Source organism: Pimephales promelas, chromosome 10 (assembly GCF_988280905.1).
Source record: "Pimephales promelas chromosome 10, fPimPro1.hap1.1, whole genome shotgun sequence".
Classification (NCBI taxonomy): Eukaryota; Metazoa; Chordata; class Actinopteri; order Cypriniformes; family Leuciscidae; genus Pimephales; species Pimephales promelas.
The window spans coordinates 37,771,581-37,787,571 of NC_142778.1; the positions used below are offsets into that span (position 1 = coordinate 37,771,581).

At 43.1% G+C, this 15,991-nt stretch overlaps 2 protein-coding genes across 3 annotated transcripts; both read left to right on the forward strand.

The window, feature by feature from the left end:
* The first annotated feature begins 2,793 nt into the window (after positions 1 to 2,793).
* Positions 2,794 to 10,076, forward strand: afg2b (AAA ATPase AFG2B). Its single transcript, XM_039680279.2, has 9 exons — positions 2,794 to 2,928; positions 3,675 to 4,706; positions 4,912 to 5,094; positions 6,544 to 6,702; positions 7,262 to 7,471; positions 7,935 to 8,168; positions 9,403 to 9,537; positions 9,678 to 9,803; positions 9,878 to 10,076. Exons 2-9 carry the CDS (start codon positions 3,684 to 3,686, stop codon positions 10,019 to 10,021), a joined length of 2,214 nt encoding a protein of 737 aa, XP_039536213.2. The 5' UTR covers positions 2,794 to 2,928; positions 3,675 to 3,683; the 3' UTR covers positions 10,022 to 10,076.
* Positions 10,077 to 12,073: 1,997 nt separating this feature from the next.
* coxfa4l3 (cytochrome c oxidase associated subunit FA4L3) lies at positions 12,074 to 13,169 on the forward strand. Of its 2 annotated transcripts, none has more exons than XM_039680286.2 (5): positions 12,074 to 12,214; positions 12,317 to 12,368; positions 12,461 to 12,549; positions 12,758 to 12,818; positions 12,983 to 13,169. In XM_039680286.2, the coding sequence occupies exons 2-5, from the start codon at positions 12,327 to 12,329 to the stop codon at positions 13,049 to 13,051; spliced, it is 261 nt and encodes an 86-aa protein (XP_039536220.2). In that variant the 5' UTR covers positions 12,074 to 12,214; positions 12,317 to 12,326; the 3' UTR covers positions 13,052 to 13,169. The 2 variants fall into 2 exon arrangements, with proteins under 2 accessions (XP_039536220.2, XP_039536221.2); XM_039680287.2 differs by having other exon boundaries at positions 12,095 to 12,214; positions 12,320 to 12,368.
* The last annotated feature ends 2,822 nt before the right edge of the window (positions 13,170 to 15,991 follow it).

Sequence of the window (15,991 nt, forward strand, 5' to 3'; positions counted from 1 at the left end):
TGTTGCGTGTTGCAGAAGACCACGCCTGCACGCACACACACACACACACACACACACACACACTCCACGCCTGGTGACCCAGAGCTTCTGATCACACACATCTGTGTCACATCTTCATGTTCAGATGTAAGTGTGTGACACCCTGTCATTTCACTAATGCACTTTGAGGCTCAGCGGAAACACCTACATATTTACACTGTCACTGTCACAAGAAATATGTGCTACTGATCTCACACACACACACACACACATTAAAAAATCATTCTGTAATATGATTTATAAGCTTGTTTCCACAGTTTAGGCCCACAATGACATGAGTCCCCATGAGTGTGTGTGTGCATTCAGGTTTAAGACCCCAACGGGATAGACACACACACACTCACTCTCTCTCACACACACACACACACACACACACTCACATCAATCACTAGTTGTGTCACTCATGAAGTGAGCGTGTGATCCGCTACTGGAGCTGCGGCCTAGTGTGTGTGTGTGTGTGTGTGTGTGTGTGTGATCTCTGATCTGATAAGCAGAGCTCCTGTAATCAAGGCTCGCATGCACTTCCTGCAGGTGTTTCTGCACTCGAGTGTTTCTCACGTGATTCTGCTGGATCGAGGCACGTCTGGTGCTCAGAGCGGTTACAGACACTCTTTACCTGCAGACACACACACACACACACACAGGCTGAACGCTTCATAATCTCTCACTGAGCATTCCTGCAGATCAATAGCATGGTATGCGACGGCACACTACTGCGACGTGAGACAGCTGCAGCTCATCCCTGTGGAAAACTGGCTTGTGCAACATTGCAAATCAAAAGTCAAAGCGAATACAATCCCAGTTGTTGTGTGGAGACCAAATACATATTAAATTGTGTAGGTCTCAAACTTTGTTGCTCTACATTCATTTTTGGCTACTTATTTGTGGCTATTTTGAGTCGTTCTGAAGCTCAAACGTGCTGCGTAACACAAGTCGTTAACACTAAGCACGTCGGCCCACTGCCCGATGGCCGGTCCAGCCCTGGGGATTCGAACCCGGGTCTCTCACACCAAAGGCACGTGTCTTATCCACTCCACCACCACCCCTATATACATCTAAATATATATTCATTTGTGTTCTGAAGATGAATGAAATGGGTTGGACCAACATGAGGGACAGTATTTACTGACAGAGTTTTCATAATTGGATGAACATATCTGAGCACTGCATGTGTCAACTGCATGATTTTTTATTTCAGAGCAAAATGTAACTTGAGATGAGTTGTGGTATATTATCCATTGTCCAGCTCTAATCTGCTAAAAGTAACTAGCAGGCATGAATAAATTAAATTACTATATACATTAAAATTGAGATTTTCTGTGTGAAAAAATACTTTTAAGGTACTATTAGATGTGGTTATTTTGTTGTTTTTGCACTGGTAATCACTGAATTAAAAAAGTTTGAGCATCAATAAATAAAGATTTTTTTTATAATGAATAAAGCATTATTTTACTTACATTTAAATTATTAATCATATTTATAATATTGTTTATGCATAGTTGTTTACAATAAATGATTTCTTTAAATGCATTTAAGTTTCGTGGTTTCATGCATAAACCTGAACAATAGCTGAGTAGAAGTATGCGGTCGGTCTGCATGCTGAGTGAACTCCTCACGCTGTCCACTAGAGGTGCACCAGAGTCATCAACACGCGGCACATTATAGCTGTAGTTTGGCTCCACCTGCAGGACAAAGCAAAGTGTTACAGGCGAACGATTTAATTCTGCACACTGCAGACTACAAACCACAAAACTCATAATTCTTTGAGATGATGTTTCTGGTAATCTTGAATCAGAATCAGTTTTTTTGATCTTGCAGCATCTCTTCTCTTCACTGATGACTAGGGCGGGGCTGTAACCTGTCACCCATCCAATCAAATCCCCAAAACACAATCAAGCTGTCCCCAAACTTCCGTTTCCTGTCGACTTTAACAAATACATTTCCAGACAAATACAGGCTACATTTACTATTATATAAATGAATTAATTAATGTATAAATTAAGTAAAGATATTAAAAATGTTGTGTTTTACTTGCCCTCATTTCAACTCTGATCCTCTTTGGTTCTTGTTCAAAATAAGACATGTTATTTAATGTTGCTATATTCAAATACGAGGCATCATGATCAACGAATAGTGATTTACACTTAAGGCAGATTACATTACAGTTCGACCTAACCCCACTGCACAGAAAGTGTTCATGATTCAGTAACGTTAAACGCAGCCGCTTCAGAGAGTCTTTCAAACAACTCCAGAACAAACTCGCGATTCATCGTCTCCAAAACAGCTGAAGTTCGGGATAAACTTACAGAAATATAAACAAGCAGGCTTCTATCAGTTCATCGATCTCAGAAATATCTCAAAAGTGCTTAAGAACTTTACCGTTAAGACGAGCTTCATATGGTGAATACAGGAATGTTTTGCCGCGCGTTTAAGGTCAACATCATTTCCGGTCGAATGCGCGCGCTATTCTCTCGACACCTGCTGGACTGTATCTATAACCATAAATAATATGAATAGAAAAGGATAAATACATAAAAGTTATTAAATAATTAAGGAAAAAAAATAACAGTTTACTAGCACTCAATAAATGAAAAATTGCTGAATCTTTTCCCAAACAAGGACACGATTCATCAATTTTCCATTTATTGAGTGCTATTTAAACTGTTATTTTTTTTCCTTAATTATTTAATAACTTTTATGTATTTATCTTTTTCTATTCATATTATTTATGGTTATAGATCCAGTCCAGCAGGTGTCGCTGCGTGTTGTCCGTGTGACGCAGAAGAGAAGAAGACAGTGAAGACACGTGATGTTTGTGTTCACTCCAGCATGTGGAGGGAGATCTGTCAGGCTGGTTAGGTTGTAATATTTCCATAAGTTCCAGTCTGGGTAAGAAAACAACAACATTAACGTCACAGTTTCATATTACTGATGATTTTTGGGTTTTGTAGTTTATTTCAGTCTGAACATATGCGTGCTGCTGGCTCTCTGACACGTGTGTGTGTGTGTGTGTGTGTGTGTGTGTGTGTGTGTGTGTGTGTGTGTGAGAGAGAGAGAGAGAGAGAGAGAGAGAGAGAGAGAGTGAGTGAGAGAGTGTGTGTGTGTGTGTGTGTGTGTGTGTGTGAGAGAGAGAGTGAGGGAGAGAGAAAGACCGTGTGTGTGTGTGTGTAGACAAATGTTAAGTCTTTGCACTTTCTGTCAATGATTAACAATATATATTCATCTTTACTTATCCAATGGGTTCTTCTCAATTGAGATTACAGCTGGGTTAATACTAGAAATGACCCAACGATGTGTGACCCAATGTATAACCCAACATTTTTTACTGTCTTTCACTGAATCTAAGCTGTTATTATAAAGACGCCAGCAGAAATATTAGGCTGCTGTCACTTTAAGAGCTGCACGGCTCCAACATACTGATACACATCTGTGAAAAACACCGAAAACAGAGTCTCTCGCGCTTGAATGGTTTAAAGTCATATTGAAATGCTCACAAAGAAATGGATAAATAAAAATGTTATAAGAAGTATTCCTGACCTCAAGAATTCGATTCAAGACTTGGAATCTATTTTCGATTCCCAAACATAGTTATTTATAAGGTTCTGTCACTGACGCTGAGCTGTGTTCACCGCCAGGCTTCTGCGATGACGAACACAGAGGGCTTGAAGGTTCTGCCGGCGGATGCGGCGGACACACACACTCAGCGCTGTCGGATGGGTCCGGCTCTGATGAGCAGGTTAGGCCTGAGGCTGGGTTCTCCGGTTCTGATCCGGGTTCTGCAAGGGGCGTGTGTGTGCACCGCATGGCCTCGACGGGACCTCGCGGACGGGTTCCTGCAGATCAGCACCCAGTGCTCCACACCGGACCTCGACGGGCTCATCAACCCGAACATCAAACCGCTAAAGTGCCCGAAACTCACCAGCGTGAGCGTGAAAGTGTTCGTGCGGAATCTGAAACACGAGAGCGAATCTGTTCACGAGCTCCTCGAGGGGCTTTACGTGCACGAGGGTCACTTGGTGAATCTGGGTGTGGACACCGAGATCAGGTTTGTTCTGGTTGAGACGGTGAACTCGGGCTCGCAGAAAGCGGGTTTGGTTACGGCTAGAACTCGCGTTGATGTCGTCGCGATACAATCCGTTAAACACATGGAGAGGCGGACGGTTTCTGGATCGACTCTAGGTGGCGTTGAGGACGTTTACGCCTCGCTGAAAGAAATGATCACGTTTCCGTTGCGTTACCCGGCGGTTCTGCGGACTCTGGGTCTGTCGTGTCCTCGAGGGCTTCTGCTAATCGGGCCGCCCGGCGTCGGGAAGACGCTTCTAGTGCGCCACGTCGCGCAGGACATCGGAGCCATGCTAGTGACCGTGAACGGGCCTGACGTCACAGGCTCTCGACCCGGAGAGAGCGAGGAGAACCTGCGGCGGGTGTTCGATCAGGCCCGGGCCGAGGCGGAGGAGGGTCCGTGTGTTCTGCTCATCGATGAGATCGACTCGTTGTGCCCGAGGAGAACGCAGAGCAGTGGAGCGCCGGAGAACCGACTCGTCGCGCAGTTGCTAACGCTAATGGACGCCATCGGCAGTCATGAGGGATTCGTGATCATCGGAGCCACTAACCAACCGAACGCTCTCGACCCAGCGCTGCGGAGACCCGGGAGGTTCGACAGAGAGGTACTTCTGATCACTCCTTAATAACTGCATGAATTGTTGTATTTTTATGCTAACAATTGTATCATAAGCCCTAAATGAGGTGGATCTTTACCTACAAAGCGCTGTACTGTAGGATACAAACTAAAAAAGTGCTTTGGATTGCTGGATTGCTGTCCTGTGTGTTTGTAATGCCCTTGCGTGTGTGTTGTTGTGGCGTGTCCTGCAGGTGATCATCGGCGCGCCCTCGCTGCTGCAGAGACGCAGTATTCTGACGTGTGTGTGTCGAGAGATGCCGCTCTCCCCGGATGTGGATCTGAACGCTGTGGCTGAGATGACCTGTGGCTTCGTCGGGGCGGATCTGAGCGCGCTCAGTAGAGAGGCAGCGCTGCAGGCCATGAGGCACTTACAGGTACCGTCACTGATCGTGATGAATGAGATGAGTCGTGATTCTGATTTAGTTTTGATTGTGGTGAGTCGTGATGAGTTGTGATGATTGTGATGATTGTGATGAGTCGTGATGATTGTGATGAGTTGTGGTTGTGATGAGTTGTGGTGAGTTGTGATGAGTTGTGATTGTGATGAGTTGTGGTTATGATGAGTTGTGGTGAGTCGTGATGAGTTGTGGTGAGTTGTGGTGAGTTGTGATGATTGTGATGAGTCGTTATGATTGTGATGAGTTGTGGTTGTGATGAGTTGTTGTGATGAGTTGTGGTGAGTCGTGATGAGTTGTGATGAGTCGTGATGATTGTGAAGAGTTGTGGTTGTGAAGAGTTGTGGTGAGTTGTGATGAGTTGTGATGAGTTGTGATTGTGATGAGTCGTGGTTATGATGAGTTGTGGTTGTGATGAGTTGTGGTGAGTCGTGATGAGTTGTGATGAGTCGTGATGAGTTGTGGTGAGTCGTGATGAGTTGTGGTGAGTTGTGATGAGTTGTGGTTGTGATGAGTTGTGGTGAGTCGTGATGAGTTGTGATGAGTCGTGATGAGTTGTGGTGAGTCGTGATGAGTTGTGGTGAGTTGTGATGAGTTGTGATTGTGATGATTCGTGGTTGTGGTGAGTCGCGATTGTGATGAGTCGTGATTGTGATGAGTCGTGATTGTGATGAGTCGTAATTGTGATGAGTCGTGATTGTGATGAGTCGTGATTGGGATGAGTCGTGATTGGGATGAGTCGTGATTGGGATTAGTTGTGGTGAGTTGTGGTTGTGATGAGTCGTGATGAGTTGTGATGAGTTGTGGTTATGATGAGTTGTGATTGTGATGAGTTGTGATGAGTTGTGATTGTGATGAGTTGTGGTTGTGATGAGTTGTGATGAGTTGTGGTTGTGATGAGTTGTGGTTATGATGAGTTGTGGTTGTGATTAGTTGTGATGAGTTGTGATGAGTCATGGTTATGATGAGTTGTGATTGTGATGAGTTGTGATTGTGATGAGTTGTGATGAGTTGTGGTTGTGATGAGTCGTGGTCAGTTGTGATGAGTTGTGGTTGTAATTAGTTGTGATGAGTTGTGATGAGTCATGGTTATGATGAGTTGTGATTGTGACGAGTTGTGATGAGTTGTGGTTGTGATGAGTCGTGGTCAGTTGTGATGAGTTGTGGTTGTGATTAGTTGTGATGAGTTGTGATGAGTCATGGTTATGATGAGTTGTGGTTGTGATTAGTTGTGATGAGTTGTGATGAGTCATGGTTATGATGAGTTGTGATTGTGATGAGTTGTGATTGTGATGAGTTGTGGTTGTGATGAGTCGTGGTCAGTTGTGATGAGTTGTGGTTGTGATTAGTTGTGATGAGTTGTGATGAGTCATGGTTATGATGAGTTGTGATTGTGACGAGTTGTGATGAGTTGTTGTGGTCGTTCAGGCGGGAGCGAGTGAGCCGGTGTCGATGCAGCACTTCATGCGAGCGCTGCGGCACGTGCAGCCGTCGTGTTTGAGGACCAGTATCGGAGCGACCGACTTCAAACCCGTCAGCTGGGAGGAGATCGGAGGACTAGAGGACGTAAAGCTCAAACTCAAACAGGTGCAAGAGTTCTCTTGGTTACTGGCAGCCAGTGTAGAGAGTGTACACTTTCCGACCGGAACACACTCCCCAGTTAGAAAACAGTTTTCGTCAGTGTTCATTTAAAAAAACATCCCATTATTATCCAGAATATACGATGGTGAATATTTCATTGATGAATTGTCAATACAAAATATAGTGTGAGATTTTACCGTATAATTCAGCATATCGACACACAATGGAAACTGTAATCCACCGTTCTCTGCCTGGAGTCGTTGATTCTGGTCCGTTTGCTTCTCTGTTGTGTAGCTTTCGGCACTCTGGTTTTTAAAAACATCTTCCTGGTCTAGTACTGACATTTGTTAAGACATCTGCTTTAAAAATCACAATGCTCGTGATAACTTTACAATTAAATCCACTTCACCAGCTAAATTACTCCTCCACAGCAATGCCACAGGAAATGCCATAAAAACGAAGGTTCAAAGACAATATTCTAGCGATGGCTGCGCACTTGTTTCTCTGGCACATAAAGTGATGTCTATAAAGCAGGAGTTCAGTTCTCCTGTTCGCTTGTGTTCAGAGTATCGAGTGGCCCATGCGGTTTCCAGAGGCTCTGGTGCGGATGGGTGTTTCTCGGCCCAGAGGAGTGTTGCTGTACGGCCCGCCCGGGTGTGCCAAGACCTCGCTGGTGAAAGCAGCCGCCTCTTCGTCACACTGCACCTTCTTCTCCATCAGCGGAGCCCAGCTGTTCTCTCCCTACGTGGGAGACTCAGAGAAAACACTCGCACAGGTCTGACATCACACACTGAAAGGGATAGTTCACCCAAAAATGAGAATTAGCCTTAAATCATCCTAGTATATGTGACATTCTTCTTTCAGACAAACACAATCAGAGTTATATTTAAAAATGTCCTGCTCTTCCAAGCTTTATAATGGCAGTGAATTGCAAGAGTTTGAAGCTCATAAAAGTGCATCTATCCATCGTAAAGCGCATTGGAAAAAATCCCCATGCACTCATGCAGCTCCTCAAACTGACGGTAGTCATTCACTGCCATTATAAAGCTGGGAAGTGTCAGGGTGTTTAATAATATAACTCTGATTGTGTTCGTCTGAAAGAAGAGGGCCACACACAAGGATGATTTAAGGGAGAATAAACCATGGGCTAATCATCATTTTAAAGTGAACCGCTCCTTTAGCACTGAGCTGATGGTGGTGTGTTAGAGCGCTGTTCTGGATGTTTCTCTCGTCTGCAGTTGTTCGCTCAGGCGCGAGCGTGTGCGCCGTCCATCGTGTTCCTGGATGAGATCGACAGTATGGTGGGCTCCAGAGCGGACGGCGCCTCGTCCCACAGTGTCCAGTCGCAGGTTCTGTCGGTTCTGCTGACCGAGCTGGACGGCGTGGGGATCCGGGCCGTGGAGAGGCGGAGCCAGGGAAGAAAGATCGCTCAGGTGGAGGGAGGAGAGCAGGAGGACGCCGGAACGCATCAGGTCACACTAATGAGCTGAAGCACTGCAGTCACGTGACCCTCTGCCCTCACGGGCCCAAGCCTGAAATTAGACTTAAATGTTTTTTGTTCAGAGACAAATTAACAAATTATGTGTAGTTTAAGCACATTCCTCACATTCTTTCAACTTAAACTATAAATAACTCTATTTCATGCATAACCCTTTTAAAGGATTAGTTCACTTTTGAAAAAACTTTAGCTGATAATTTACTCGCCCCCGTGTCATCCAAGATGTCCATGTCTTTCTTTCTTCAGTCGAAAAAGAAATGAAGGTTTTTGATGAAAACATTTCAGGATTTTCTCCATATAATGGACTTCAATGGGGTCCAAACGGTTCAAGGTCCAAATGAGAGTTTCAGTGCAAACTGTTCAAAGGGCTTTAAACGATTTCAGACGATGAATAAGGGTCTTATCAAGCGAAACGATCACTCATTTTATAAATAAATAACAAAGTTTAAGTTTTATAAGCTCAAATGCTCGCCTTGCTCTGTTCTGTGACGCGCGTTCGTGACTCTCCTGTTCGAATTCGTTCATCAAAATGAACAAATCTTTTTTCGAGTCATTTGGTTCATTTGGCGAAAGAAACGAACGAATTGATTTGGAAAAAGATTTGTTCATTTTGTTGAACGAGTTTGAACAGGAGAGTCACGAACGTGCATCACAGAACAGAGCAAGGCGAGCATTTGAGCTTATAAAACTTAAACTTTGTTATTTATTTATAAAACGAGCGATTGTTTCGCTTGATAAGACCCTTATTCATCGTCTGAAATCGTTTAAAGCCCTTTGAACAGTTTGCACTGAAAGTGTCATTTGGACCTTGAACTGTCTGGTCCCCATTGAAGTCCATTATATGGAGAAAATCCTGGAATGTTTTCATCAAAAACCTTCATTTCTTTTCGACTGAAGAAAGAAAGAAATGAACATCTTGGTGAGTAAATTATCAGCAAAAGTTTTATGAAAAGTGAACTACTCCTTTAATTCAGCTCTAAATATCCTACATTCGGTGTCTTTGTCTTATCTTGTGGAAAATAACTCAAATAACACATTTCATGGCTCAGATGGGCTCATAGCTCAAATCATAACTAACTGGTATTCATCTCTTCAGTGAGCTCACGGTTTCAGAACTACATTCTTTAAATTAATACCTTTTTCGCTAACTGCGATTTTTTGTATATGCAATGTTAACACTGTGTGTGTGTGTGTGTGTGTGATTTCAGATGGAACTCCAGGAAGTGTGTAATAAGGATGTTTTGATAGTGGCCGCCACTAATAGAGCAGATGTTCTGGACAGCGCTTTGCTCAGACCCGGCCGACTCGACCAGATCATATACGTGCCTCCTCCAGACCGAGCGGTGAGACAGGCCACACACACACACACCTCACTGCGTTAAAGTCACCTGGAAATCTTCATTGAATTTCGTGGTGTCTGAGCTCTTCATGTTTTTTTATAAAAAAAAGTTTGGTGTTGGTGTTGTGTGCCGTCTCTGATCAGGCTCGTCTGGCCGTGCTGCACGTCTGCACTAAACGTGTCCCTCTCCATCAGGACGTGTGTTTGCAGGATCTGGCTGATCAGACTGAGCTCTTCTCTGGAGCCGATCTAGAAAACCTGTGCAAAGAGGTAAATCACACACACACACACACACACACACACTCGCTCTCTGCTGTCCTGTAAACCTGATCTGTGTGTTCCAGGCGGCTCTTCTGGCCCTGCGTGAGGAGGGACTCGACGTGTCCTGCGTGAGGCACAAGTGCTTTACAGAGGCGCTGCGGAGTTTGAGTCCATCGCTGAGTCCTGAACAGCTTCAGCAGAACTTACTCTCATGTCTCGAACAATAAAACTGTCATTTTTATTTGTAAAAATTACAAATAAAATTGTAATTTGTGTACAAGTGTCATATTTTTCATTTTTCAATCTTAATGTTCGAAGTAAAGTGTGTTTTTACAACTTTCCAAAATAGGAAAAAAATAGAGCGATTGATAACGGCAGCTTTACCGTTAACTAGTTTTTTGGGGAATTTTATGCAAAGGTAATAAACAGATTAGTACAGTATTATAAATGGACTGTGACTGTGGTCAGTGTGAGCGGGACGTGAGGTCGAGGGAGTGCTGTGGATGTAGAAGGACTACGACAGCTGAACTCTGAATGAAATGCATGTTTTAAACAGATCCGTTTCTACATCTGTACAACAGCAGGCGCAGTCAGTAAATCTGTTCATGAGTGCTTCAGTTTAAAATAAACAAATGCTGTAGTAATTACACGAGATGCGATTGTTTAGAATTGATTTACATATACTAATTCCTAATTCTTAGATTCCTAATCCCATAATACTTTTAGCAACAGGAGAGCACACTGCTCACAGCACACTGCTCACAGCACACTACTCACAGCACACTACTCAGTCCCTCCAGGATTTCACGATTTTTTTTTTTGTGATTTTTGCGATCAAATTGACTGATTTTGTGGTGGTAATTTCCAAAAATTTGTGAAAAAATTTGCGATTTATATATAACATTTACCATACTAGTATTCAGTCCTTCCAGAAAAACGTGGATTTTTTTTGTGATTGTTGTGGGCAAAAATTGATTATGCGGCCCGTTTTCTTTAAAAATGCGATGGAATATGCGGGATATTTATGCAATTTTATGCGATGAAATTGCAGGAATTTGCAAAAATTGTGGTTTGATGAAAAAGAGAAAAAAAGTGATTCCCCCAACATCCTGTTAATGTAAGAGTAATTTCTTATTACTTCCTTCGATAAGCAAGCATACTACATCATAGAAAGCGCTGGGAATATTTAATTTCTCATCTTGTTTTATTTCAGACTGTAACGAGTGTAAATAAGGTGTGGCCCCTTTAAGAGCTGCGCGCTCCCTGTTGAACTCTGCAGTGTTATATGTGCGCCTCGAACACCCCATGTATGCGGGTAATTTCTGATTGATAATACTTCTTTTATCTTATGTTGTTTATTAAGTAACGATGTGACGGTAGAACGTGCGACAGACAGTTATACGAGTTCGATTTGTGAGATCAATCGCCTCCGTGAGTCTGTCCGGCGTCCAGTAATTGCGTCACCTCATAACGTTCCCATGGAAACAGGGGGAAACGGCTGCTCTTGTGTGAAGCAAACGCAACATTTTTCAACTTTCTGCTAAGATACATGTGACTTTTTTGCAACGAAAATGCGAGGATTAAGAAATTATGCAAACCCCGCATACTACTCACAGTACACTACTCACAGCACACTACTCATCCTCACAGCACACTACTCACAGTACACTACTCACAGTACACTACTCAGCACTGAGCCCTGAGGCACTCCAGTATCTCGATCAGTGTTTCCCAGCCCTGTTTCTGGCGGCACACCAACACTGCGCGTATTCTTTGTCTCCCTAATCAACCACACCTGATTCAACTCATCAGCTCATAATCAGATGGTATGTCGGTGTGCCGGCAGGAACAGGGTTGGGGAAACACTGATCTAGATGATAACAGTGATGATAAAACATGTTTCTGAATGACAGATCTTAGTGATGTCATGTAGATGGAGAAGAGACGCGGTCCCAGCACTGAGCCCTGAGCCACTCCAGTATCTATAGATGTTGGTCTTGGACACCCTGAAGAACCCGCTGAGAGGTCAGACTCAGAGCTGAACCACCGGAGTGCTGTTTCTGAGATGCCCTTTTCATTTATAGACATGTTTCTATTAGTTATTTTCGATCAAAAATAAATACAAATTCATTAATCCCCAACAACGAAAGTTATCTCTTCTTACTCCTTTGCCCATGATTTTACAAAGGGTCTGTCCTGGTCATTCATAAGGAGGAGAGCAGCAGTTGATGGCAGTGGAGAAGACTTCCTCAGGCAGTGTGAGGTAGATTGTCCTGGTCTCCAGCAGAGGGCCTCATCAGTTTCAGTTTGAAGGTGAGAGGGTGTGTGTGTGTGTGTACGTGCCATCAAACACATCTGTTTTGTGTTTATACGAGCAACTCGGTCAGAACGAAACTCCATTTACAACACAACTTCATAAGGTCGGTTCACTCTCATCATCATTGATGTTTCTTCATCTGTGACTCTCAAACTGTCACTGAAACACTGAACAGAACAGAATAATTGTTTTCTCCTCGTTGTAGCAGGTGAAAGATGTCCGGAGGGTTTATTAAAATGCTGAAGAAAAGGAAGGAGGTGAGGAAGACTTATCATCATCATCATCATCATCATCTGGAATATTTAATCACTGAAACTGCTTAATTTATTATTTTCTGGGATTGTTCTAGCTAATTCCTCTGATTGGGATTGTTGGTTGTGCCGCACTTGGAGGAATGACAGCCTCCGTTTACTTCCTACTGACCAAACCGGATGTCATGTGAGAAACTTCATCTTTATTATAGATTTATTCAATTCATGAATACGGTTAATAATAAACAGTACTATTATCAGTCTCAAGTGCTTCCTGTATGCTTTATTGTTACTAATTACTGTGGAGTTCTGTTGGTTTCTAGCAAAATGAACGATCAATGTATGATGATAATGAGTGATATAAATGTACAGTGAACATTACTTGACTTTTATAGTTTAAACAAGACAGGAAACCCAGAGCCATGGGAGACAATAGATCCGTCCAAACCACAGAAGGTAAACGCCTGTCCTTTATTACGGGTTATGCCCATGTTTATTCTTTAATATAATCGCAGGAGCTCAAAGTGCGCTTCGATTCCCTGATCATGTGAATCCAGAGTACATGATGTACAAGATGAAGCGGTTGAGAAGTGACTGACAGGTTCTCTGTTTTCTTCCAGCTGATGTCGATTAACCAGCAGTGGAAACCAGTGGAGGAGCTGGAACTGGTGAAGAAACTGACCAGATGATCTCCTCTGCTGAACCGCTGCACTCTCAGGACATTTTAAAAGCTTCTGCTAAAACAAGAAATGTAACTTTTGCACTGTAAAAATCACTCAAAACTTGAATAAACTCAAAGAAACTCTGCTGATGTGTGTCTGAATTCGTGCTTACATCCGTTCAGCTGAACAACAGGAGAATAAATCAGAGCTGTGACTCAGACTGAGGAAACGAGCCCTCATCTCCGACAGCAAACGACAAACCTTCATCTCCGACATGAAGATCCTGCTGAGAGAGGCTGATGTGTGTGTGTGTGTGTGTGTGTGTGTGTGTGTCATGAACACAGCCCATGTTATCATAGCAGAAGCCCATGTTCTCCAGCTACACGTCTGAGCCGGTTTATGTTGCACAAGTATCAATACTTGTTAGAACGAGTCTCTCTGTGTGTGTGTGTGTGTGTGTGTGTGTGTACGTGGCTTCGTGTTCTGTCCTCATGTCACCCATCATGTGGTCAGGAAGTGTTTGACACCACAACTGAACACTGATGATGCGTCACGTCTAGGGAGTGTTTTATGCGCTGTATAACTGTTGTGAGTCTTGATTGTGAGATTCAGTGGGGCCAAAAGTCAGCCACTGTTCTCCTATTTATGATGATGAGAAAGGTCTGTAATTTTCATCATAGGTACACATCAACTATGAGAGACAAAATGAGGAAAAAAATATCAAGAAATCATATTGTAGGTTTTTTTAAAGAATTTATTTGTAAATTATGGTGGAAATTAAGTATTCAGTTCAACTCAATACTTTGAAACATAACCTTTGTTGGCAATGACAGAGGTCAAGCGTGTCCTGTAAGTCTTCAGCAGGTTTGCACACACTGTAGCTGGTGTTTCGGCCCATTCCTCCACGCAGATCTCCTGGAGAGCGGTGATGTTTCGGGGTGACACGGACTCCATCAATGTTCAATGGGGTTGAGGTCTCCAGGACCTTGAAATGGTTTTTACGTCACTCCTTCATTGCCCGGGTGGTGTGTTTGGGATGAAGGAGGTTTGGGAGACATGGCCCCGTTCATTCTTCCCTCAACACGGATCAGTTCTCCTGTCCCCTTTGCAGAAAAACAGCCCCAAAGCATGATGGTTCACAGACAACGGGTTCAATAATACAGGTAATGAGTGGAGGACAGAAGAGCTTCTTATAGAAGAAGTTACAGGTCTGTGGGAGACAGAAATCTTGCTGGTTTGTGGGTGACCAAATACTTATTTCCACCATCATTTACAAATAAATTCTTTAAAAATCCTACAATGTGATTTCCTGTTTTTTTTCCCCTCATTTTGTCTCTCATAGTTGTGTACCTATGATGAAAATTACAGACCTCTCTCATTATTCTATCAGGGGCTGACTAAATACTTTTTGGCCCCACTGTATAAACTCATGATTAAAGTGCCTCTTTTACTGTTTTTTTCAGATGTGGCCGTTCCTGCAGTGTGTGATGAAGCTGTAAACGCTCAGTTCAGATAAACCGAGTTGTTGTTTACTAAAAGAAAGAAGTGATTCTGAACTGAAACGAGTCGTCAGTAATTCAGTCTCACTTCCTGCTGATCCTGCGTAGGTTTGTGACTAATTAGCATAATGCCAGCCAGTGGTGTTGATTGGCTGAGCAGCGTCTCTTAGCCCCGCCCTCAAACACTGTAGTGTCTCTGAGACTGGAAGAGTTCGGCTCGTGTTGTTCGTGTCGAGGAGACGCTGTTCTCTGAGATTGAGACGGTGAAACCCACGCCATCGTTACTGTTCGTATCACTGTGATTCAGATATGATAATGAGCGTTTGCTTTCTGACCAATCACAGCAGAGAGAGGCGGGGCTTAGAGAGACTGAAGCGTTTCAGACACTGAGAGGAAGAGCTGAAGATTATGAGGACATTAGTGTGTGTTTGACCTTGGGTGTGTGTGAACCTGATGCCGAAACAACATTAGGAGCCTTTAAAACAGCAGAACTGGGGATTTTAGATATGGTGTTATGACACTTGACCCATGGCGGAAACATGCAGTAACTAAAACATCGGAGCGCTTGAATCCCGTGTGACTCTGGAGTGAAACTGAATTTAACACTCGAGAAAGTCTGTGTACGTCACTCTCCATGAAGATCATTCACACCGCAGCACATCATCAAATCACAAACACACTCGTTCATTCGCAATCAGCAGATGATGAACACGATCCCAAACCTGAAGCCCGAGTCAGAGAACGCAATTAAACTCCGAATGCAGACATTAAAAATGTATTTATTTCAAGTTATCAAGCGCTTCAGTGTAACTCCATCATCCTCAACCAACAAATACTGCAAACACAGAGAAAACCATCCAAAGCTTGTTTCAGAAAACAACAAAACCATAAAAAAAACACAAATAATAAAAAGGCATATCGGCCTGATATACTGATGAGGCACTGATAGTTAAATAATAATCATATCTGCATCTTGAGGGAGAAATACACGAAATAAAAAGATAAAAGGAAGATTGTGTGGTTCTGAGTGTGTGAAGGGATCATGTGGACACACACACACACACACACACACCTGCAGGATATGATGACGAATGTCTGAAACATACACAACTACAGGAGTGAGTGTGTTACGGTGATGATGTCGTGTCACTACGATTGATGAATTCTAGACGTGTGAAATATTGAGTGTGTTGTGTTGAGACACTGAGTGTGTGTGTGTGTGTGTGTGTGTGTGAATCTCATGAAAGCGGTTCAGGTCACACATCCCTAAACTCTAGATTAGCATCTCTTCTGTATTTCAGCACCCCACCAAATTCAATGTGAAAACATAAATATATTCTTTAAATTGTGAAGTTGTATACATCACGTGTGTGTCGCACTGCCTTTCATTTCTGCTAATTTTAATAACATTGCAGTAATGAGAAATAAAGCCAAACTCATTACATGAACTCAGGCGTCAGTGTGACTA